The sequence below is a fragment of the Hyla sarda genome, chromosome 6 (assembly GCF_029499605.1).
Source record: "Hyla sarda isolate aHylSar1 chromosome 6, aHylSar1.hap1, whole genome shotgun sequence".
Lineage (NCBI taxonomy): Eukaryota > Metazoa > Chordata > Amphibia > Anura > Hylidae > Hyla > Hyla sarda.
In genome coordinates this window covers 180,982,842-181,006,810 of record NC_079194.1, presented here as the reverse complement: position 1 = coordinate 181,006,810, position 23,969 = coordinate 180,982,842, and the positions used below count along the sequence as shown (strand labels likewise).

General features: G+C 46.1%; 1 protein-coding gene across 3 annotated transcripts in view; it reads right to left on the bottom strand.

Annotated features, from left to right (window-relative positions):
* Positions 1–23,969, bottom strand: part of LOC130276496 (blastomere cadherin-like) — a 220,022-nt gene that overhangs the window by 44,985 nt on the left and 151,068 nt on the right. For all 3 annotated transcript variants that reach the window (XM_056525963.1, XM_056525964.1, XM_056525962.1), the window contains exons 4-8: positions 17,527–17,670; positions 16,811–16,960; positions 14,717–14,861; positions 14,495–14,630; positions 14,286–14,414 (exon numbers count right to left, since the gene is read on the bottom strand). In XM_056525963.1, the coding sequence (XP_056381938.1) occupies positions 14,393–14,414; positions 14,495–14,630; positions 14,717–14,861; positions 16,811–16,960; positions 17,527–17,670 (597 nt within the window). In that variant the 3' untranslated portion in view covers positions 14,286–14,392. The remainder of the gene's footprint in view (positions 1–14,285; positions 14,415–14,494; positions 14,631–14,716; positions 14,862–16,810; positions 16,961–17,526; positions 17,671–23,969) is intronic.

Here is a 23,969-nt window from a genome sequence, read left to right as displayed (position 1 = left end):
GACCCTCAGTTTACGCAGAAGATTTTGTTTAGTGATGAGGCTAACTTTTATGTGAATGGTGTTAACAGACAAAACCACCGCTATTGGTCTGACACTAACCCACATTGGATAGATCCCTCCAAGACTGTTGTAACACAAAAATTGATGGTATGGTGTGGTATATGGGGTAAAAAGATAGTGGGGCCATTCTTCATCAATGGAAACCTCAAGGCCACTGAATATGCGAAATTTCTACATGATGATGTGTTTCCCTCTTTATGCACTGAAGCTGGCACATTCCAGCAAGATGGTGCACCACTAGATTATGGGTGTCAGGTCCGAGCATTCCTAGATGAACAGTTTCCTGGAAAGTGGATTGGTCGTTGTGGGCCAGTTGAATGGCCGCCAAGGTCTCCCAATCTGACCCCTTAGACTTTTATCTTGGGGGTCATTTGAATGCAATTGTCTATGCTGTGATGATACAAGATGTGCAGCACCTGAAACTACGGATACTGGAAGCCTGTGCTAGCATTTCACCTGCGGTGTTGCTATCAGTGTGTGAAGAGTGGGAGAAGAGGATTGCATTGACAATCCAACACAATGGGCAGCACATTGAACATATTTTATAAGTGGTCAGAAACTTGTAAGTAACTCATGAAAGAATAAAGTTACGTTAAAACCAAGCACATTGTTTTTCTTGTGAAATTCCCAATAAGTTTGATGTGTCACATGACCCTCTTCCTATTGAAAAAACAAAAGTTGGATTCAAAATGGCCAACTTCAAAATGTCCGCCATTGTCACCAACCATCTTGAAAAGTTTCCCCCCTCACATATACTAATGTGCCACAAACAGGAAGTTAATATCACCAACCATTCCCATTTTATTAAGGTGTATCCATATAAATGGCCAGCCCTGTAGAACAACGTTTAAGTGGGCGTCTCTTTGCTTTTTACTAATGGCACCATATTTAATAAAGAAACCCCTAATGTATGCTTTATGGCAGTTCCACAAAGTAAAAGTGTCTATATCTGCTGTCGCGTTGACTGAGAAAAAGTTAGTCAGGTCATTCCGTAGATTTTGGACATGCTCCAGGTGAGACATTAAGAAGGGACTTGCCCTCCAGAGATACGTAGGAGGGGTTACAAGGGCTTCTTGCAGAGATAAAGATATAGCCGCGTGATCCGAACAGGATATACGTTCAATGGTGGAGGCCAATATGCTAGCTAGCAAGGACCGTTCTACCAGGAAAATGTCCAGTCTGGAATATGTGTTGTGAGTCAGGAAATGATGCGTGTAATCCCTTTCAGTCGGATGGTGTATGCGCCAGGCATCATATAGCTCCTCCGACCAAAGCACATGAGCCAGAGCAGCAGGAGCCATACGGGCTGTGGTTGTGGAGTCTAGAGTAGGGTCAGCTGTCAAGTTAAAGTCACCGCAAATGATCACTGGATCAGTCTTCATACGCCTAGCAAGTTTCAAAGTGCCACGAAGAAAACGGTATTGTCCCAGATTAGGTGCGTATATTGTTATAATATTATAAGGCACATTATTTACTTTGCACTTGAGAATAATATATCTCCCCTGTGGGTCACTAACTATATTATCTTTACTAAAATCCACAGTGTCCCTGACCGCAATTGTCACCCCCCCTAGCTTTAGTTTTGTGGTGGGAATGGAATATGTGAGGGTATGATGGATGTTTCAGTCTAAAGGCGTCCTTATCTAGTAAGTGCGTTTCCTGAACACTAAGGATATCTGCACCCAATGATATAGCTTCCTTCCACAGGTATGCACGCTTATGCGGACTGTTTAGACCGTTGGCATTAGTACTAACTAATTTAAGTACCATACAGCAGTAAGAAAAAAAGCAATGCAAGATTTGTTAGTAATACAAATAAATTTGACCACAAGTGCCTCCCAGCCAGCACACTCGGGCCACAATATAACGGACAATGCTGCAAGGATAAGACATCAGTAAACTTCCTCACAGATCAAAGAACCACATTAAACATTGCAAACCAGAAAAGTAGCAAATCAATAAAGGATATGGCAGGTGACAGCCGAAGCCTATCTTCCTGAGTAATGTCCATGCCGAAGCCAGACCGAAGTCAAATCTCTGAAAGCCCAGTTTGTCGGTCTTGTCGGAGTCCAGAGTTAGCGAACCACAGACCAGTCCTCTCGTAGTTTACGCTGGGGTGAGCGGGATGTTTCTTTAGTGGGTGCCATTTGTAGATTCCAGCATCGTAGGAGGGCCTCGCCTTCTTCTGGGGAACGGATCACATGTACAGCATCTTCATGATGGAATAAGAGGCGTACCGGGAAACCCCAGCGATACTGGATATTTGCGGAACGTACAGTAGAGGTAACGGGGTGCAGTGCTCTGCGGAGTTGCAGGGTTGCCACTGATAGATCAGTATATATAGCAACCTGGTGATATGGAGCCGGTAACCCCCCATTGAGGCACGCAAAGTTAATTTGTTTTTCTTTTACTGAGAAGAAATGCACCCTCGCCAGGATGTCACTAGGGACAGAATCGTCCAGGTGTTTAGGTCAGGGTACCCGCAGAGCCCTGTCTATCTCAAGCTCCTGGGGTGAGCATGTGGGCAATGCAGCTTTAATAAGGGAGCGAACATAAGAGCGTATGTCTGCAGGAGGTACAGATTCAGGCACTCCACATAGTTTGATATTATTGCGCCTGCTGCGGTCTTCTAGATCCGCTACTTTCCCTTTAAGTACCGCAACTTAATCTTCAGCTGCATTGTGAGAGTCAATAACTTCATTATGAGAGGCAGCAAACTCTCCAAATTTAGATTTAATGTGGTCAACTCTTGCCCCCAACTCTTCAACTGTGGCATGCAGAGGGTTAATCATAGTTAAAATGTCCTTCCTAAAGGATTTTTGTAAGGAAAGAACATGCTTTTCATTTGTGTGTCTGTCACAGTTTGGTCAGTAACAGAAAACAGTTGTAATTCATCTGCTTCAGCACTGCTAGAAGGAGCAGCAGCAGAGCCCCATTCAGCTACAGACTGAGTTCTGAGAGGCGGTGAGGTGTGGAGCTGCTGCTGTACCAGAGAGCTAGATGGAGGAGTCCCTGCTCTGGCCGGGGGAGAGAGAGTCTCGTGCACAGTTAGAGGGGACCATACCTGTAGCGCATCTCGCTGCAAAGCACCAGGGGAGGAAGGTGCTGATGTCGGCAGGTCAGTGCACCGGAGCGGAGAGCAGTGACGCTCCGGATCAGACGAGGAGCGTCTGTGTGAGGCAGGTGAGGTGCGCGCCTGCAGCGGTGAGTACCGCTCCTTGTTCTGCAAATCTCCGGCGCCATCTTGAGAGGGAGGCCTGCTGTGTAATGTAAAATTTATCAAGGGAATCATGCTTGCTGACCTTCTTTTTCCTTGCTGGCATGTTGAGAGCAATATCCCATGGCAGTGGGTAGCAGATTAAACTCTGGGGAATGCTTTTAATTTGCTGATTAGGGCTTTTGACAGCGGAGCACACTCAAAGTGCGACCATGCAGTCCAGTGGCCAGGCCACCCCCCTTAGTTAGTGAATTCACCTGCACCTTCTGTTACTAGTATGAGTTCCTCATATGACTCCTGGACGGATCTTTGTTTCCCTAGTGCACGAGTGAAAGATTCTGTGTTCCATTGTTCCTGTTTATCTGTGTACCTGTTCCTTTGTTCTGTGACCGTAACCTGCTACTGTGCTGCCTGACTTGACCATCAGCTATCCTGACCACGTCTTGTCTGAATCCTTCATTACCACTCTTCATCCCAGCAACCTGTGTCGATGGGTCATGCCAGGGGTAGTGACCTGGGTGCCCCCTGCCGCAGTAAGACCATCCCGCTTTGCTGCGGGCTCTGGTGAAAACCAGCCTCACCTTAGACTCCCTGGCATGGGTCATGTCATCATCCACATAGGCCCAGAGGAGCCACCACCTGCTGTGACCCTAAAAGTAGGAAGCAATAGGTTGCCCAGGGAGAGGCCGGCCAAAGCTTAACATATGCACCAGCACCCATGAGCCTTAAAGTGTACCTGTTGTTAACAAAAATTTTTATATAATATAGATAATACCATTATATGTATAGTTGTAATATACATTGGTTAAAATGTGTATATTTTTGTCCCTACAGCTATTGTCTGTGTCTCTGTGAGGAGACCAAATACAAGAGGTGTGGGTTGACAAGCAGGGTTCTGTGCACTGAGGACAAGCAGGGATTTGTGCACTGAGAACAAGCAGGGCTCTGTACACTGAGGACAAGCAGGGCTCAGTACACTGAGGACAAGCAGGGCTCAGTACACTGAGGACAAGCAGGGCTCCGTACACTGTGGACAAGCAGGGCTCTGTACACTGAGGACAAGCAGGGCTCTGTACACTGAGGACAAGCAGGGCTCTGTACACTGAGGACAAGCAGGGCTCTGCACTGAGGGCAAGCAGGGCTCTGTACACTGAGGACAAGCAGGGTTCTGTACACTGAGGACAAGCAGGGCTCAGTACACTGAGGACAAGCAGGGCTCTGTACACTGATGACAAGCAGGGTTCTGTACACTGAGGACAAGCAGGGCTCTGTACACTGAGGACAAGCAGGGCTCTGTACACTGAGGACAAGCAGGGCTCTGTACACTGAAGACAAGCAGGGCTCTGCACGGAGGACAAGCAGGGCTCTGTGACATGCTCCCAGCCCACACAGCAGGATGACAAGCCAGGAGCCTGCACTGAGCCCTGCTTGTCCTGCACTCACTTCCTGTTTTTGGACTCCTCAAAGAGGCACACGGGCAATAGCTGCAGGGACAGTATTTTTTTCACCCAAAAATATACAAAATATTTAATCAGCGTATATTACAAATATATATATATATATATATATATATATATATATATATATTAGTATTATCTACATTATATCAAAAGTTTTGGTTAAGGATAGGTACACTATCGTTAAAGGTAGGCAAGTGTGGACTGGATGCTACTTTAGACCATAGAAATTTCTTGGAGTTAGCTTTGTTGCTAAGTAAGTATGATGTCTGTCTCAAAGAACATGTGGGTAAATGTATTGAGAAAAAGCGAACAGCAGCATTCCAGAGGTAGAAGGGAAGAGGATCCGCCTGTTCACCCACACTAAACCCAAAATATGGGGGGGAAAAACAAACCAAAAGTGTTTCTTTAAAAGGACAACTGTCTGCCTGTTCACCCGCACCAAACCCAATGCACTGGGTTATAGTGTGGTTGAACAGGAGTTCAACGAGGAGTCACTTACTTAAATATGTCCAGTAGGTCCTGTGATATGTCCCCCAGAAGATCCTCTGCTGAATTCACGGCGGGGCTTTGCCGGCATTGTCGACAATTTTCATTGTCTGTGACTCCACTTCACTAGGATGGGGAGTCGCAGAAAATGAATATGTAAATTGATCCGGCGAAACCCTGCCCCTTGCGCGCGATTCACTGAGTGAACAGGAAACAGTTTTCGTTTAATTTTTTTGCCCATATTATGCACAATCACCACCATTAGTCGCACAGTGCCCTTTGTTTTATTCCAGCACAGCTGTATCTGTGTTTTTTTTTTACTCTAACTTGGTCATACGATCATCACTTTGACTCTCACAAAATTGCCGTATTTAATATGTGTCACAGAATGTCAGTCTGGGGACAGTGACTTCATGTAAACTACAGGATGACATCATCACCTACCATATCCCCTCCTGCTAGCTCTCAGTCCCCTTCCCTACCCAGATCTGTATTCTGCTGCTATTTCTATGTAATCATGATATATAGTAATTATACACCTCTCCTGACGCTGTGTTCACCACTTGAATTTTTGTTGACATTTTTTTTCAGTTTTTGCTGTGATTTTCCAAATATTGTTGCAAAAATTGTGCTATTGTACAAATCACAGTAAAAGGTGTAATTTTTACCAAATCTTTGCAAAAAAAAAGAAAAGCAGCAAAAAAAGCCAAATTCAATTTGTGAACACAGTCTAAAGACGTTAAAAAATACCTCAGCTTATGAGTCAAATGAGTTCACATGGGAAAACTCCAGCACAAGCAGTCTGGTTTAGATGAATAGTTGCAGTGATTAAACACCACCCACGCTCTCTGCACAGCTAGAGGATTAATGAGAAATATAAGCAGCATTACAGAACCACTTAAAATGGACACTGTCCCATGTACGTTACATCAACAAAAAGAGCACAAGACATACACAAGAACCTGTACATTATACTTAAATAATAGCCTATGCTGCCATATATACACAAAAAATGTGGTATGACCAAGGCCCTGTGGGCCGAAACGCTCCACATTACTTGAGTTCCTGTCGTTTCCCATTGCAACCTAAACAAGAAGTTTCCTGCACGAGTCTGGAGCTGGACATTCTCTTCTTCCTATGTACACAAAAAAATTATTCCTAATGGATGTAAAGGTACACCTTGGCGGCATGGTACTTTGTGCACTTGAATGTATATTTATGTCCTGCAGTGCATTCTTACCATAAAACAAACGCGCCACTAATGATGGACAGACACCAGTGATCAAGCTCATGTCCATCATTTAAATGACGATAACAGCATCTAAGGGATAAAATGACAGGTGCCGAGCTGGACTCTCACTCCCAAGGACGGCTATACCATTATGCTGTAAGGACTTCATTTTTTCTTTCTGAACTTGCCTTGCCAAACTCTTTTATATATTTTTATACCTGTATGTCATTTGTTTCTGTATTTATATATATATATATATATATATATATATATATATATATATATATAGCACTGTGATACCTTTTATCAGATTAAATGTTTAATTAATCAGCTCTGGTCTTTGATCTCTAAATATATGAGCTCACCTTTCTGAAGGCAGCTCTGGTGGAAACACGTTTATCTAAGGGTTAATTTGGTGACTTGCTGGGACTAGTATTGGATACCCAGAGGTCTGGTGGCCTTAACCCTTGCACCATCACACTCTCTCTAATTTCTTGGCTGGACCGATAGGGTGTGATCGTGACAACTGATGGCAGCGTCGGGATATATTTAGAGATTTTTAGTGCTTGCTGGATTTTACCTGTAAAGAAATCTTAGCACTAAAAAGAAATTGCATACATATTCTTGTGTGTAAATTCCAAAGACAGAGCTCAGTGCTGGTTTAAAAGACATACAAAAAAAGTGCAGGACAGTTCTGTCCTCCCCATCTCCTGTTTTACCTCCTCTGTCTCATCTCGGAAATATGGAGGCATATCGCAAGCAGTCCAAGCCTGCACTGGAGCTAATTTGCCAAGAAAAGGACATCCCTACTGCAGGAAAGAACAAGGAACAACTTTTTGCTGATCTTGTGGAGTATGATGCCCATGCAGAAGAGCTGAGTGACATGAGACAAAGTCCTACAGCTGGAACTGCCATCCAAGGACTGATGTCTCCTGGGGAATACAACATTACTCCCCATCAGGACAGTACTCCACATGAAGCCTTGGACTCTTATATGCGGACTGCCTTACAACACCTTGGGAATGTGGATGCCAATATGAAACTCCAACTGCTTCTCCAGTACCAAACTACAGAAAGGGAGGGCCAGGCACGAGCCGCAGAGAAAGAGGCCCAGGCACGAGCCACAGAGAGAGAGGCCCAGGCACGAGCCGCAGAGAGAGAGGCGGCAAAGAGAGAGGCCCAGCGGAGGCATGAACTGGAGGTTCTGAGGCTGAGAGGGGATGCTTTATCTGCATGCAGTGATGTGCAGGATCAAGGAGACCACAAACCTCGCTTGGAACATTTCCCCATGTTGGAGAAAGATGGTAATCTGGATGTGTTCCTGAGGGGATTTGAAAAGGTTTGCCGGCAGTTCCATCTACCTAAGGAACAGTGGGGATGATATCTAACCCCACGGCTGCGAGGGAAAGCTTTGGATGTGTTTGCTTCGCTTCCCTCTGAGAGTGACCAGGACTATGAGGCAATAAAATCTGCCCTGCTAAAAAGTTTTAATCTGACTCCAGAGGCTTATCGGAAAAAGTTTCGGACTTTGAAACAAAGTGCCACAGAAAGCTGCACTCAACATGCAGGTCAGCTAAGGACTGCATTGAGGCAATTGACTGGGGGACTACAAGTCACTACCTATGAGGCCCTGGAGGACTTGATGGTCCTGGATCAGTTTCTCCAAACATGGAGCTTTGAAGCCAGAGAGTGGATTTTGGACCGCAAGCCCAAGACAGCCATGGAAGCAGCAGAACTAGGAGATGACTTTGCCAACAACCGGGCGCCAGCAGCAAAGCGTGGATCTGCACAAGCTGGAGCATGTACCTGGAGGGGAGCCACACAACCACAAAGCACCACCAGGTCAGCCGGGAAATTCTTGCCATCATTACCAAAAGCAACAGGAGCCACATTGGGTCAGGGGGACACCCACCGATGTTACAGATGCAACAATATTGGGCACCTGAGTGCCACTTGCCCCAACAAAAAGAATTCTCCACCAGTAGCTGCAGGACACACAGCCGTTCTTCTGGTGTCTGGAGCGGTGGAGAAAAGAGGGGATAACCTGCAGAGTGTAACTGTGGGTGACCGGGTGACAGTGGGTTTGCGAGATTCTGGAGCCTCCTTTACCTTGGTGCGGCCTGAAGTGGTGGATACAGAGGACATCATCCCTGGAAGAACCATGGCTTTAAAAGGAATTGGAGGTGTGCGGCCTGCTGTGCCCATGGCCAGTGTGTACCTGGATCGGGGTACAGGCAAAGGTTTGCGGGAGGTGGGGGTCTCTGAGGACATCCCTGTTAATGTTCTGCTGGGGAATGATTTGGGTCGGATGCTCTGTCATTATGCTCCAGAGGACACTACCTGCACACCGGAAGGGCTAGGAGAGAGCCCTGTTCATTCTGAGGTACTGTGCGAGACTTTGGGAGACACTGCGAAATGTGGTAACTGGGAGGGAGTGCAGGGGATTGATAAATGTTTACCTGTGACTGAACCAGTAATGTTTTCCAAAAGTGAAGTGGGGTGTATTGTGAAATGTGGTAACTGGGAGGGAGTGCAGGGGATTGATAATTGTTTACCTGTTACTGAACCAGTAATGTTTTCTAAAAGTGAAATGGGGTGTATTGTAAAATGTGGTGACAATGCATTGCCGATGCCAAAACCTAGAGGAAATGGGCTAGGGGGAGGGGTTGGCATGCCCCTGGGGACATTTAAGGATGAGGGACCAGCAGTGAGTGATATGTCCCAATCCTGTGAGCCCAAGGAGGAGGAGGGAAGGAGTGATAGCCCTGTGTATTATGCCTGTAACATTGTTATGTCTGGAACTGAGGGAGAGGAAGGTGGAGATGCTAGTTCACCTGGGGGAAATGTGCTCACTGATGCCACAAGATGGGGGGAGGGAAATGAGCATTTCCGGGAAGCTCTGCGCAGTGCCCCTTCCCTTGAAGGGCTGAGACAACGTGCTGAGCATACAGATGTTGACACAGAGGGGCATCGTGTATATTGGGAAAATGATATCTTGTACTGGGAGTCCCTTTCCAAAGGCATGCTAGGGGCCCAGGAGGGAGAAAGGCCGTTAGTGGTTCCTAGGCAGTACAGGAAAGAGCTGCTGAGGTTGGCCCATGAGACCCCCCTGGCAGGACATTTGGGAGTGGCCTATGCGGTCATAGAGAAGGAATGTCTAGCTGTGGTCTGGGATTTGCATAAATTACAGCCATATCTGTATGGCAGGGATTTTACTGTCATAACTGATCACAACCCTCTACATTGGTTGGACAGAGTGTCCGGTAACAATGGCACCTTGAAACAAATGCTAAAAACATTTGTAGAATCGGAGGGCAGAGACTGGGAAAAGTATTTACCCCATCTGTTATTTGCTTACAGGGAGGTACCCCAAGAGCCTACAGGTTTCTCGCCCTTTGAGTTATTAAATGGTCACAAAGTGCGGGGACCCCGAGATTTAGTTAGGGAAGAATGGGAAGGGGGGCTACATGCCCCTGAAACTTCTGTGGTGGGGTATGTTCTGAGATTCAGGGACAGGAGGCAGACATTGACTGGGCTGGTACATGACAACCTTACAGCAGCACAGTCCAGGCAGAAGTACTGGTATGATCACAATGCAAGGGACCGGGTCTATGAAGTGGGACAGAAGGGAATGGTTCTGAACCCCATCAGGCAGAACAGGTTGCAGGCTGCCTTGGAGGGTCCCTTCCCCATTCTGCAGCGCCGAGAACCCACCACATATGTAGCTGCCCTTGATGAGAAAGGTCAGAGGCAGAGACAGTACCACATTAATATGGCATACTATGACCCTGAGGAGGTGGTACTCAGTGTATGTAGTGCACCAGAGGAAGGGCTGGGTAGTGATCCCCTACTGGACCTAGTGGAAGAAGCTAAGAGCCAGGGATCCCTTCAGGATGTGGAGATCAATCCACAGCTCTTAGCTGCAAAGAAAAGGCAGCTAAATGAGGAAATAGGCCCCTTCAGTGCCATCTTTGCCTGGGAATGCAGGGCCTGTGGTGTCAAGAAAAGAAATAGATGGTTAAGGGAAACAGATCTATCAGCCTGGAGAGGCAAGATCTCTCTGTCTCCATCTTAAGGGGGAGGTGTCAGGCCCAAGACCTGATTATGGAAACATACATGTGTTTTACAATTGTATCTGCGTATAAACTAAGACCTGGGGGTGAGGGTCATTCAGACTGTGTGTTTGTGTATTGCATTTTATTGGGGGTCTGGCTGTTTGGTATCTCCTTTGAAGTCGTGCACTCTGGTCCCATCATATAATCAAACAGATAAGGGGTCAGGAAGAAAGATGCCCCACCTGGTGGGATCAGAGGGGAGGGGGGGAATGGAGTTTCCCTCCAAAGAAGCAGATAAGACTTAAAATGCTGGACTCAACGGTTGTTCAAGGCTGTGCCAAAAGCTGACAAGAGCTGGACTCTCATTCCCAAGGACGGCTATACCATTATGCTGTAAGGACTTCATTTTTTCTTTCTGAACTTGTCTTGCCAAACTCTTTTATATATTTTTATACCTGTATGTCATTTGTTTCTGTATATATATATATATATATATATATATATATATATATCACAGTGCTATATATATATATATATATATATATATATATATATATATATATATATATATAGCACTGTGATACCTTTTATCAGATTAAATGTTTAATTAATCAGCTCTGGTCTTTGATCTCTAAATATATGAGCAACTCTGGTGGAAACACGTTTATCTAAGAGTTAATTTGGTGACTTGCTGGGACTAGTAGTGGATACCCAGAGGTCTGGTGGCCTTAACCCTTGCACCATCAAACTCTCTCTAATGTCTTGGCTGGACCGATAGGGTGTGATCGTGACACTTCGCATCACTTTTTACTATGAAACGCGGTCAAAAGTGACACAAAAATCACACTATATTTTAATTTACAAGAAGTTTACATGGTGCACTCCAGTTTTGCTAAAGTGGGTGTGGTGTCTGGTTTAGTGAAGTTTACCGAAGATTTTCAAAGGCTCATTTTCCAATGTTATGTTTTGCATTCTTAAAATTGACATTGCAAAATACTACTATAAGTATATTCAGACTATAATTATTTTTGAATGGGGTCATAACATACCATCTGGTGTGGCTTACTTTGAACTGGAGACATGTTTGCCATTGCTGCTTTGTTGTACTGTTGCAGTATCACAGCTCAGCTTTATTTTACCAGAGCTAAGTTGTGATTGGTTGTTTTGGGCAAGACAAGAGACAGTTTCCCCCACAAAATATTTACGTGTAATGCAAACAAAAATACTGATGCCATACCGCCATGAGTTGTAGTTATGTGCATTCAATTATTTCATAACTACAAAGCCCAGCATGCCTTTTGACTGTTCGCTATGAAAAAGTGTGCCTTACTGTTGTTGCATAACTACAACTCCCAGCATGCTGGGAATTGTAGTTATGCAGCAGCTGGAGGCACACAACTATAACTACCAGCATGCCCCTTGGCTGCCCATGCATGCTGGGAGTAGTAGTTATGCAAGAGCTGGTGGGAAAAAGTGCCACTAGCACTTCCATAACTACAACTCCCAATATGCACAGACAGCCAAAGGTGTACCTCCAGCTGTTGCATAACTACAACTCGCAGCATGCCCTTTGGCTGTGCATGCTGAGAGTTGCACTTATGCAACAGCAGGAGGCATACAGCCCTCACCTCCTGCTGCTGCCCGTATCCTCCCGCTTCCGCCAATCCCGTTTGTGCACCTGCTCTCACCCTCCTGACTAGGGGCAAAGCAGGTGCACCTCCCAGCGACCAGTCACGGCGATCGTGATGTGGCACCAGTGCTACCTCACTCCTGCTGCATAGGGTTGATTGGTACTGTCTCAGACAGCACCAATCACCCTTATTTTCCAGGCCACCGGGTCACCAGAGACCTGATTGGCCTTGAAATGTTTTGATTCACCGATCAGAATTCACCCCGTACCACGGCGATATGCTGGGGTGGCTGCTGTTAGATAACAGCAGCCATACTGGCCTGATCATCATGTCAGGTGACGCAGTGATCCCCGGAGACCACGCTCTAAATGTACGGCTCTGTGCGCTGTTACTTTTAGCAGCGCCGTACATTTACGGCACATGTCCTTAAGGAGTTAAATAATTAAAAAAAGATTGTGGTTGATATCTGAGCAGTATCACACTTATGTTCTAAAGTATAATTTAATTGTATGTTTTATTTATTGTTTTGAGCCAATGACCTTGAATATCTCAATCGCCCAGTCCATTTTCCCATTAAAGTGGTACTCCACCCCCGGACATCTTATCCCCTATCTAAAGAATAGGGGATAAGATGTTTGATTGCGGGGGTCCCGCCGCTGGGAACCCCTCAGATTTCCCTGCAGCATCAGGCGTTTGTTTAGAATGCAAGCTTCGGCACTGGAGGCTCGTGGCGCGACCCCCCCCCCCCCCCCCCGGAGCCGCATCGCTCCATGCACGAAAAGTTCGTTCCATGCACCGGATGACTGGGGTGCTGCGGCGGAGATCGTAGGGGTCCCAGCAGCAGGACCCCCGCATAAGATGTCTAGGGGTGGAGTACCCCTTTAAGTTTAACGGGAACAGTTACGCTTTGGCAGCAGGACTTCTGTTTACATTTTAGACCTACTTGGGACATCCGCTAAATCGTTATCCTAAGTGCTGAAGTCTCGAGCTCTGGCGGCGTCGTGAAAATTCAAAGAGATATCCTGCTGCCATTTTGTTCTTAAAGGGGTACTCTGGTGGAAAACTATTTTATTTTAAATAAACTGGTGCCAGAAAGTTGTTTTCCCCCGGAGTACCCCTTTAATTTGAGATGCTCAGAGGTAAGATGTTAAAAATCAAATCACTCAATACAATTTATTGTTAATATCGTGATGTGTTTTTGATAAATACATTTTAAGTATAAAGCCGAGTTTAGACAGTGTAAAAAATGTTGTGTATTTTATATACACTTGCTTTTTAGCTGTAATTAATTTTGTGCCCATTTTTTTCTAATTATGGACAAATGCTGCTGTAATTGCCCACTGGCCCCTGGTATTGCCCATACGGCACAGATGTGTTAGGTCCCGTGCCACTTGAGAAACCTTGGTGTTGGTGTGCGGGCTCAGGTATGTCCTTCATATAAGGATATATTGGCTAATGTCTCAATTTTAACATCAGTTTGAGGGTTAGTCATATGTCACTGTTTACATCTACCACAGTAGTGCACCTAAATTCTTGTATTAGACTTTCACCTTGATTTTTTACCATAATGTTTCCACTTGTTTGTTTTTTTCTGGCAGTTTTTGGAAAACTGCCACTGCAGTTTTTGAGCCAAAGTCAGGAGTGGATCCATAAGGGAGGAGAAGTGTAAGTCCTTCCTTTATATGTCCTATTCCTTTTGAATACACTTCTGGCTTTGGCTCAAAAACTGCAGTGGCAGATTTCCAGAAACTGCCAAGAAAAAAGCCAAGTGGAAACTTAGCCTTACTCTAAATGTTACACATCTACACCTCTCATCTGGTGTAGGATTCTATTGTGGCACTTGTAGTCTGCTGCAGGCATCCCCCATTGTATGCATTTTATGCTGGGGATCGCCCTTAGCAACAGACCAGGGCAGGATTTGCTCCCCCAGCATAAATGCACAACTGCATTTGGGGTTGAGCACCTCCTGCTCTTTGAGACCACGTTTTTTCTTCTTGTTGTATGGACAAAAAACGGCATAAGTGCAATTGTTATTAAAATACACTTACAGATTTTATGCTCTATGAACCCAGCCTTATGTTCATGCATTCACATGCATTCTTTTTAGTCCCCGTCTGGCCCTAATATACATCAGTAAGAACTTACCTTCGCAGGATCTAAAACTGGGGCATTATCATTGGTGACTTTAATTTGGATAACTGCTTTTGCAGTGGTGGACAGGCCATTTCCCTCCATGTCAGCAGCCTGTACAGTCAGTACATACTCTGGTACTCTCTGTAGATACAAAACCTGGGTTAGCTAGTTGAGAAATAAAGTCAATTATTTTGCATATACACAACAGAGAAGGGACCCACCTCCCTATCCAGTCCTTTCCCAAGAGCCCAGCTGCTGGATCTTCAGGCTCCTGCTTTAGAATGGAATAACCAAGAATGGCGTTTGCAGTTTCTGGGTCATCATCATCTGTTGCAGTTACAGTCATTACAGGAGTCCCTACGGTAGAATATATTTATAGCTGATAAGAAACAAATCTGGAACCAGACAGAACACACAAGTATGAAAACAAAACTCAGCCTTACCTGTTGGAACTCCTTCTCTTACCAAACCTCTAAACACTTCTTTTGTGAACTTGGGTCTGTTATCATTCTGATCAAGAACTTGGATGATTATTTCCATTGGTTCCTCTACAGGCTGGCCATTTGACAATACCGCATGAGACAGTACCTGTGTTGGACAAAACTGGTTAAAAATGTCTTCAAATGTGGTGCCCCGATACAGAACATACTACTCTGCCTGCCATGTCAGGTAAATGTTGCCTCAGGCGTCTGTTTTGGCCCACAGCTCCAGGGAACTTTTTATTTAATTCATTGTTCTTTGTTTTATGCCAATGTATGTTGTTCATCTTGTATAAAGTGTACTGTGCCTTTAAGGGAAAGGTTGCAGAGGTGTCATGTGATCGCTGTGGCCAATTAGAATCTTAATCCCTAAGCCCCCTTGTCTGCCTAGACAGGGATGAGTCAGTTGAGTGTGCAATGAGTTGGAGAGGAGTTCTAGTTGGGGTCCAGAAGGAAGAGGAGCTAAGTCTGGTCCTGGGCAAGGAGGAGAGAGGAGAGTCCGAGTGGTGTGGTATGGAGAAGAGGTTAGTGCAGTGTCGAAGTCAGTGGAGTCTGAGGAGAAGTCAAGTGTCGAGCAACTACAGCAAAACGCAAGCATCATGCTGTCCAGGTCAAGTCAGTCAAAATCCAAGTTGTGGGGAGAAGTGCCTGAGAGTCGAAAGGGCCCCAAGTCAAGGATTGTGAGAGCGAAGTTCCTCTGGCCACCTTAGTCCAAAAGTTCAAGTCGTGAAGGTGTTAGTTGTCTCCAAAGTCGGCATGAAGTCAGGTTAAGCCAAGTTGAGTCGTAACAACTGCACTATGACTACAAGTCCCAGAGTGCCTGAACTAATGTGACTATTTCTGCAACTTTTTACCAATTATTGCACTATCAAAGTTTGCTGTTAAATTGCATGGACCATCTGCCTGCAAGAACTTTGAGTAAAAGTGGTTTCTGTAACCCTGCATCTGTGGTTTTTATCGCCCCAACATTTGGTCCAGGAAGCTTCTTATCCTTAGGGTGTGGAGGTTACTGGGGATATCCAGGAATAGAAAACAGAGCTAATTTCTTTTAAAAACAGCTCCACGTCTGTCCTCCTGTTGTGTGCGGTATTACAACTTGGCTCCATTCACTTCAATGGAACTGAGCTGCAGACCCCAACTCGAGCTGGAGACAGATGGGGAGCGTTTTTTTGAAAGTTAGTCTTGCTTTTCTAAAACACTACCCTGGTGTCTCAAACTTTATCTCAGTAACAACTGCCCATCAGTACATTATACACGCCACCCTTTTAGCCACCACAGAAGTAGTGCAAGCAGAGCATGTGTGTGTATTTCAACAGGGACAGGGAAAAAAGCTGCTGTTAGACATCTCTGACAGCCTATTATCCCCAGTAAAATCTAAAAAGAAAGTGTATAGGAGCCAATAAATTGGGGGGGGGGGGGGGGGGCAGGTTAGGCAACCGTTTACCAATACAGGTTGTGTGCCCGCATACACAACAATGGAGAGCATTTGTAGAGGAAGCACATTCCTGTCTGCAGCCTTCCTGAGATTCGCATGTACAAGGGAGTGGAGCAAGACTTCACAAGGTTCAGGAATCATTTGGCACTGACCAGGATAAAAAAAAACGGGACACAGGAATATCCACTGAACGCTTTAATGACAACAATGCATTGTCATTAAAGCATTCAGTGGATGTTCCTTTGTCCCGCAAATTTTATCCTGGTCAGTGCCTAATGATTCCTGAACCTCTTGAAGTCTTGCTCTACTCCCCAGTATTATCCCCAGTGGAAACAATGGATGAGGGACAAAGATTTGGTGGGTTTTGCCAAGTTCTGTCTGATGTGGAAGCAAACCTTTACTTGCTACACCAGCCACCTATTACATAAAGGTGTTTAACTATTCCTTGGACTATACATAAAAATGTGCAGTCTGCTAAAGTCATGTAGTCTCAACTATAAGATGTAAACGATTTAGTGGGATCAAAAGTTATCACGCTGGCCATTGCATTTCTATGGCTGCACAAAATAGAGTCTAAGACAGATATCCATTATGAAAGGAACAGATCAAGTCCAGGTACTTACAGTATACGATGCATATTGTTCACGGTCCAAAGGTTTATTCACCATCATCCAACCAGTCTCCTTCACAACACTGAACACTCCTTCAGGAGGGCTATCGGCACCTTGCCCGGTAATGCTGTAAAAAATATTTCCTCCCTTGTTGGATTTAATCTTGAACAGAGAGAAATCATAACGTTACATATGGAGGCAGTTTGTTAGCATTCGAACAATGTCATGTATGGGTTTTAACATTTCACAGTTGAGATACAAAATTTTGCCTAATAAATGTAGTTACTTTTTAAATTACCTCTTTATTTTATTAGTCTCGAGCCTCAAATATACCCTATAGCTGCATTCACAATGTAACAGTTTGCAGAGCATGTTCAGTGATCTGTATATTGAAAATTATGCCTTGACCCTGTACAGTCATATGTAATAAACTGCCCTAAATAAAGGGTATCCAGTATGTATCTCTTTTCCCAGTTTATTGTAGAATAGAAGCCTGGGGGATGGTCCTTCATACTTGCTGACTGGTTCCAGCACTTGTTTAAAACACCGGCTTTAACCCAGGATAAAATTGAAAAGATAGTTAACATTTTACATATATCAGTAGCTGTATAAAATTGTTCTGATATTTGAATACCAACTTTAAAGTAGAGTAGGGAATAGTAGGGAACAGCTTATGGCCCGTCATAGGCTTTGATTTTGGTCAGAAGGGCACTGGATACTGTCCTCACCTGTACAAGTCTCTTGGGAAAAGGGCCCCTCCCATTCTCAGGCACATTGATAGGTGGGATGACCCAATCCCTCTTCCTTCTTTTTAGGCCACTTTGCTTCTCAGGAAAAATCAGTAAGGGTTGTTTGCTTTTGCCATGAGCTTTCTACAAAACACAGATTAGAGATCAACAAAGGAAACACCAGTATGTGGTCCATAAAATGTCATCATACAACATACTTACCCCTTTAAGCTGCTGCATCCTTTTTATAGTAACTGCTATGGAATATTTTACCCTTGAGAATCCCATGTATTGACATGAAACTTAATGTCCTCGCCGTGAAGCTTTATGTGTCGTTTAGCAATCAAACTCCCATCCACGAGCACCAAGAATCGGGGATCTCCAACATCAAATTCACCATGTTTTGGAGCCATGCAGTCAACAAACTTTAACAAGAGATAGGATTCCAGCTCACCTCACCCTGTGAACGTTGCACGGTAGGACATCCAAACGTGAAGAAATATCGTCAGGAGGTCCGGCACTTCGTATACAAGCAGCTTTATTTAGACATCATCACACAGTAAAAATGACACAATGTCAGACATGTTTCGAGTGAGTACACTCTTCCTCGGTGATGTCAGCAAATGCTCAGGTGAGGTTTAAATACTGGAGGAATGACACATGGAACCTCCCACCTCACCTGAACTGAAGCTGATTTGAGGATCAAAATACAGAGGTAAAATACTTTATAAAACATATAAAAATTACATAAACAGGAAGAATAGAATTACCAATACCGGTAGGCAAAGAATGCCTTCGATCTGTGCCTGGCTGCGGTGCTACTACTATCATTCAAATGTTCAAGAGCACGCGTTTTAAATTTTCTAGTAGTGTAACCTACATATTTTAATTCACATGCTGTGCATTCATTGATATAAACCACATTATAATGTAAGTCCTAATGGCATATGTTTTATTTCCTTCAGCATTGTGAAATTCTTTTGTAGGTTTAGCATACCGACATGTTCGGCAAACTTTTTGGCCACATTTGAAAAAGCCCTTTTGAGCAAGCCAGCCAGTATTACTGCTGGGCTGAGTGCACACCACACAGGAGGATAATTTATCCCCCAGTGTGGGTGCTCTCTTGGATACCACAAGACAACCATCGCTGAGAATATTGCACAGAATCTCATCTTGTTTCAGGAGATATAAATGTTTGTGTATAATCTGTTTGTTACTTATTCAAAATGTATGCGATTGAACATGTAAAGGTAGGCATAAGAAAGGGATGCATTCACAAAAAATTGGCTGACAGACATAGGCGTGCGCACGGGGTGTGCCCAGGCACACCCTAATCCAGTGGCGGTGCGGCCCGCACCGGGTGACACCAAGACGCTCCGTAGCACCCCCCATCTGTGCCCGACCGTCCTTCACCAGCCCAGACCCCCGCCCCCCCCCCCCCCCCCCCCCCGCTGTGCGCTGCCTCCTGCTCCTGTTTGTGCCCCGCTCCGCTCTGGCTCACCTTCAGTTGGTCCGGTCATGTGACGGCGCGTCACTTCCGTCACATGACCATCAGGACGTCACGCTGTATTCAAGGACGCCGGTGCATTGCCGTAGAATGAGATTTGCCATAGAATGAGATGGTCCGCCTCCATCACATCCTATTGGCTCTCTCTTGTCACGTGACATATTTAAACGTCACGCATCGATGCGCACAGTAGTGTCAGTTTGGCTATCACAGGGAGAGGATCTCCTCACCCTGTGATAGCTGAAGCTGTACGGAGCTCTCATGGCCTCTGTGGCCCGACAGAAGTTCACACATGTACGCAGCTCATACGGCTGGCTCATATACATTTACTGTTGATCCACAGCGCTATCGGGATCCCGATGCCCGATGGCGCTGTCATCAGTGTGCGTCCCCGCGAGCGCCCCACGCCCGCAACTCTACTCCCCATCCCCCGCAGCTCTACTCCCCGTCTTCCGCCCCCCGCAGCTCTACTCCCCGTCCCGTTAACGCTCAGGGAGCGGGGAACAGAAAGTAGAGCATCGGGCGCAGGTAAAGTTATTCGCGTAGTGCTGCGCATGCGCAGTACTACTTTACCTGCGCCCGATGCTCTACTTTCTGTTGCCCGCTCCCTGAGCGTTAACGGGACGGGGAGTAGAGCTGCGGGGGACGGGGAGTACAGCTGCGGGCGTGGGGCGCTCGCGGGGACGCACACTGATAACAGCGCCATCGGGCGTAGGAATCCCCATAGCGCTGTGGCTCGCTCCCTGAGCGTTCACAGGGGACGGGGAGTAGAGCTGCGTAGGATGGGGAGTAGAGCTCCGTAGGACGGGGAGTAGAGCTCCGGGGGACAGGGAGTAGAGCTGCGTAGGACGGGGAGAAGAGCTGCGGGGGACGGGGAGTACAGCTGCGGGGGGCGGGGAGTAGAGCTGCGGGCGTGGGGCGCTCACGGGGACGCACACTGATGACAGCGCCATCGGGCATAGGGATCCTGATAGCGCTGTGGATCAACAGTACATGTAATAATAGAGTAAGTGTATATGAGGCAGCCGTATGAGCTGCGTACATGTGTGAACTTCTGTCGGGCCACAGAGGCCATGAGAGCTCCGTGCAGCTTCAGCTATCACAGGGAGAGGAGATCCTCTCCCTGTGATAGCCAAACTGACACTACTGTGCGCATCGATGCGTGACGTTTAAATATGTCACGTGACAAGAGTGAGCCAATAGGATGTGATGGAGGCGGACCATCTCATTCTATGGCAAATCTCATTCTATGGCAATTCTATGCACCGGCCCCAGAGCGTGACGTGACAGTACGCGGCTCGCAGGATTACCGCGCTGAGTGAGTGAATGTTATTTCAATCTGCCTACTGGGTCTGGGGGGAGGGGGTTAATCTGGGGGGGAGGGGGTTAATCTGGGGCCCCGAGTAGGCAGGTAGTACCCCCAGATTAACCCCCTCCCCCCAGTAGGATGGTAGTACCCCCAGATTACCCCCCCCAGTAAGTAGGTAGTACCCTCAAATTAATCCCCTCTTCCTGCCAGTAGGAAGGTAGCACCCCCAGATGCTGGTGGCCTCCATGTCTATTTTGCTTTTGTAGGGAACTGTACTGCACCTAATGTGGCGAATTATACCGCACCTAATGTGGGGGAACATACTGCACCTAATGTGGGAACTATACTGCACCTAATGTGGGGAACTATACTGCCAACCTAATGTGGGGGAACTATACTGCACCTAATGTGGGGGAACTATACTGCACCTAATGTGGGGAACTATACTGCACCTAATGTGGGGGAACTATACTGCCAGCCTAATGTGGGGGAACTGTACTGCTCCTAATGTGGGGGGAACTATACTGCACCTAATGTGGGGGGAACTATACTGCACCTAATGTGGGGAACTATACTGCACCTAATGTGGGGAACTATACTGCCAACCTAATGTGGGGAACTATACTGCCAACCTAATGTGGGGAAACTGTACTGCACCTAATGTGGGGGAAGTATACTGCACCTAATGTGGGGGAACTATACTGCACCTAATGTGGGGAACTATACTGCACCTAATGTGGGGGAACTATACTCCACCTAATGTGGGGAACTATACTGCCAACCTAATGTGGGGGAACTATACTGCACCTAATGTGGGGGAACTATACTGCACCTAATGTGAGGGAACTATACTGCACCTAATGTAGGGGAACTGTACTGCACATAATGTGGTGAACTATACTACACCTAATGTGTGGGAACTGTACTGCACTTAATGTAGGGGAACTGTACTGGTGCAGTACAGTTCCCCCACATTAGGTGCAGTACAGTTCCCCCACATTAGGTGCAGTACAGTTCCCCCTCATTAGATGCAGTACAGTTCCCCTTCATTAGGTGCAGTACAGTTCCCCCACATTAGGTGCAGTACAGTTCCCCCACATTAGGTGCAGTACAGTTCCCCCACATTAGGTGGCACCTAATGTGGGGGAGCTGTACTGCCAACCTAATGTGGGGGAACTGTACTGCCAACCTAATGTGGGGGAACTGTACTGCCAACCTAATGTGGGGGAACTGTACTGCAAACCTAATGTGGGGGAACTGTACTGCCAACCTAATGTGCGGGGACTTATACTGCACCTAATGTGGGGGAACTATACTGCACCTAATGTGGGGAACTATACTGCCAACCTAATGTGGGGGAACTATACTGCACCTAATGTGGGGGAACTATACTGCACCTAATGTGGGGAACTATACTGCACCTAATGTGGGGAACTATACTGCATCTAATGTGAGGGAACTATACTGCACCTAATGTGGGGAACTATACTGCACCTAATGTAGGGGAACTGTTCTGCACATAATGTAGGGGAACTGTACTGCACATAATGTGGGGGAACTGTACTACACTTAATGTAGGGGAACTGTACTGGTGCAGTACAGTTCCCCCACATTAGGTGCAGTACAGTTCCCCCACATTAGGTGCAGTACAGTTCCCCCACATTAGGTGCAGTACAGTTCCCCCTCATTAGGTGCAGTACAGTTCCCCTTCATTAGGTGCAGTACAGTTCCCCCACATTAGGTGCAGTACAGTTCCCCCACATTAGGTGGCACCTAATGTGGGGGAACTGAACTGCTCCTAATGTGGGGGAACTGTACTGCCAACCTAATGTGGGGGAACTGTATTGCAAACCTAATGTGGGGGAACTGTACTGCCAACCTAATGTGCGGGGACTTATACTGCCAACCTAATGTGGTGGGACTTATACTGCACCTAATGTGGGGGAACTATACTGCACCTAATGTGGGGGAACTATACTGCACCTAATGTGGGGGAACTATACTAACTGTGTGCGTATATATATATATATATATATATATATGTACGCGCGCAGCGTGAGTTTGTGCTTTAGGGTGCACACCCTAATGCAATAGGCTGCGCACGCCTATGCTGGCAGAGAAGCATTCTGGCAATTCACATTAGGAACTTGTGCCCCTATGGGTTTGAATATCCGCAAGGAATTATTGTTCCATTATTGAATTTTCATCCCTTTCTTTGTCTACCAGTATTGGTAATTCTATTCTTCATGTTTATGTAATTTTTATGTTTTATTTTTGATCCTGTATTTTGATTCTCAAATCAGCTTCAGTTCAGGTGAGGTGGGAGGTTCCATGTGTCATTCTTCCGGTATTTAAACCTCACCTGAGCATTTGCTGATGTCACTGAGGAAGAGCGTACTCGCTCGAAACATGTCTGGCATTGTGTCGTTTTTACCGTGTGATGATGTCTAAATAAAGCTGCTTGTATACGAAGTGCCGGACCTCCTGACCATATTTCTTCATGCTGGCTTGTTATATGATATTATGCGTGCATAGCATGCTGGCTCAATACATGTAATGAGCCAGCATGCTATGAAGGCTCAATATCAGGTTATAATTATTATGCATATTTTTGGATGAAAAAAATTCACTGTTATCATCACCATGTATACTTTAAGGCTGCAGTTTTACCTTCTACATAAGCTTACTAGGTAACACAACAGCAATACAGTATAAATAATGATGAAAATAGAGAATTTATTCCATCCAAAGTATAAATGTACTGTATACTATTACAAATTGTGAACCACCATGTTTTTACTTTCTTCCTGCATGACACGGCAGCTCTGTACTCCGACATTCCTCCACTATGTATGGAACGTGCAATGCCAAACATAGAGGAGTAGACACAGAAGCTGCCATGCCTGCCCTGTAATCAGCCTGTGTGCTCACTCCCGAGAGGGAGAGCAGCATACAGGAAGAAGGGCAGAAGCAAGCCCTAGGAGGCATCACATGATGTCTAGCCTGCTGGGCCACGACCACTTCCTCCCTCACTGAACTACCGATGACTGTGCAGGCTGATAAGCCTGAATAAAGGAACAAAGGGGGGGGGGGGGGGGGGTAAAACAAAATAAGCGCTAGGATTAGTGTCAAGGTTAGTCAGGGACATATGCTGGAGGGTTTTAGGGACAGATTAGCTACTCTTTAACCTCTTCAGGACATAGGGCGTATGGATACGCCCTGCATTCCGAGTCCTTAAGGACCGAGGGCGTATCCATACGCCCATGGGAAATCCGGTCCCCACCGCTAGCCGGTTGGGGACCGGAGCCGAATGCCTGCTGAAATCGTTCAGCAGGCATCTCGGCATATCGCCCAGGGGGGTCATCATGGCCCCCTATGTCGGCGATCGCAGCACATCGCTTATCAATTCAGATGAGCGATGTGCTGCGATTCTGTTCCCCGCCGCTCGCCGGGCCGGGATCGGAGCCGGATGTCTGCTGATTTCAATCAGCAGACATTCCGGCAGTCCTGCAGCGGTTCCGCGTCATCAGGGTCACGTGTGACCCTGTGACCCGGATATAGATGGTGACTGGTGTTGTAGTATACACCACCAATCACCATCCATGCTGTACTGGGGGCTGGCATTGT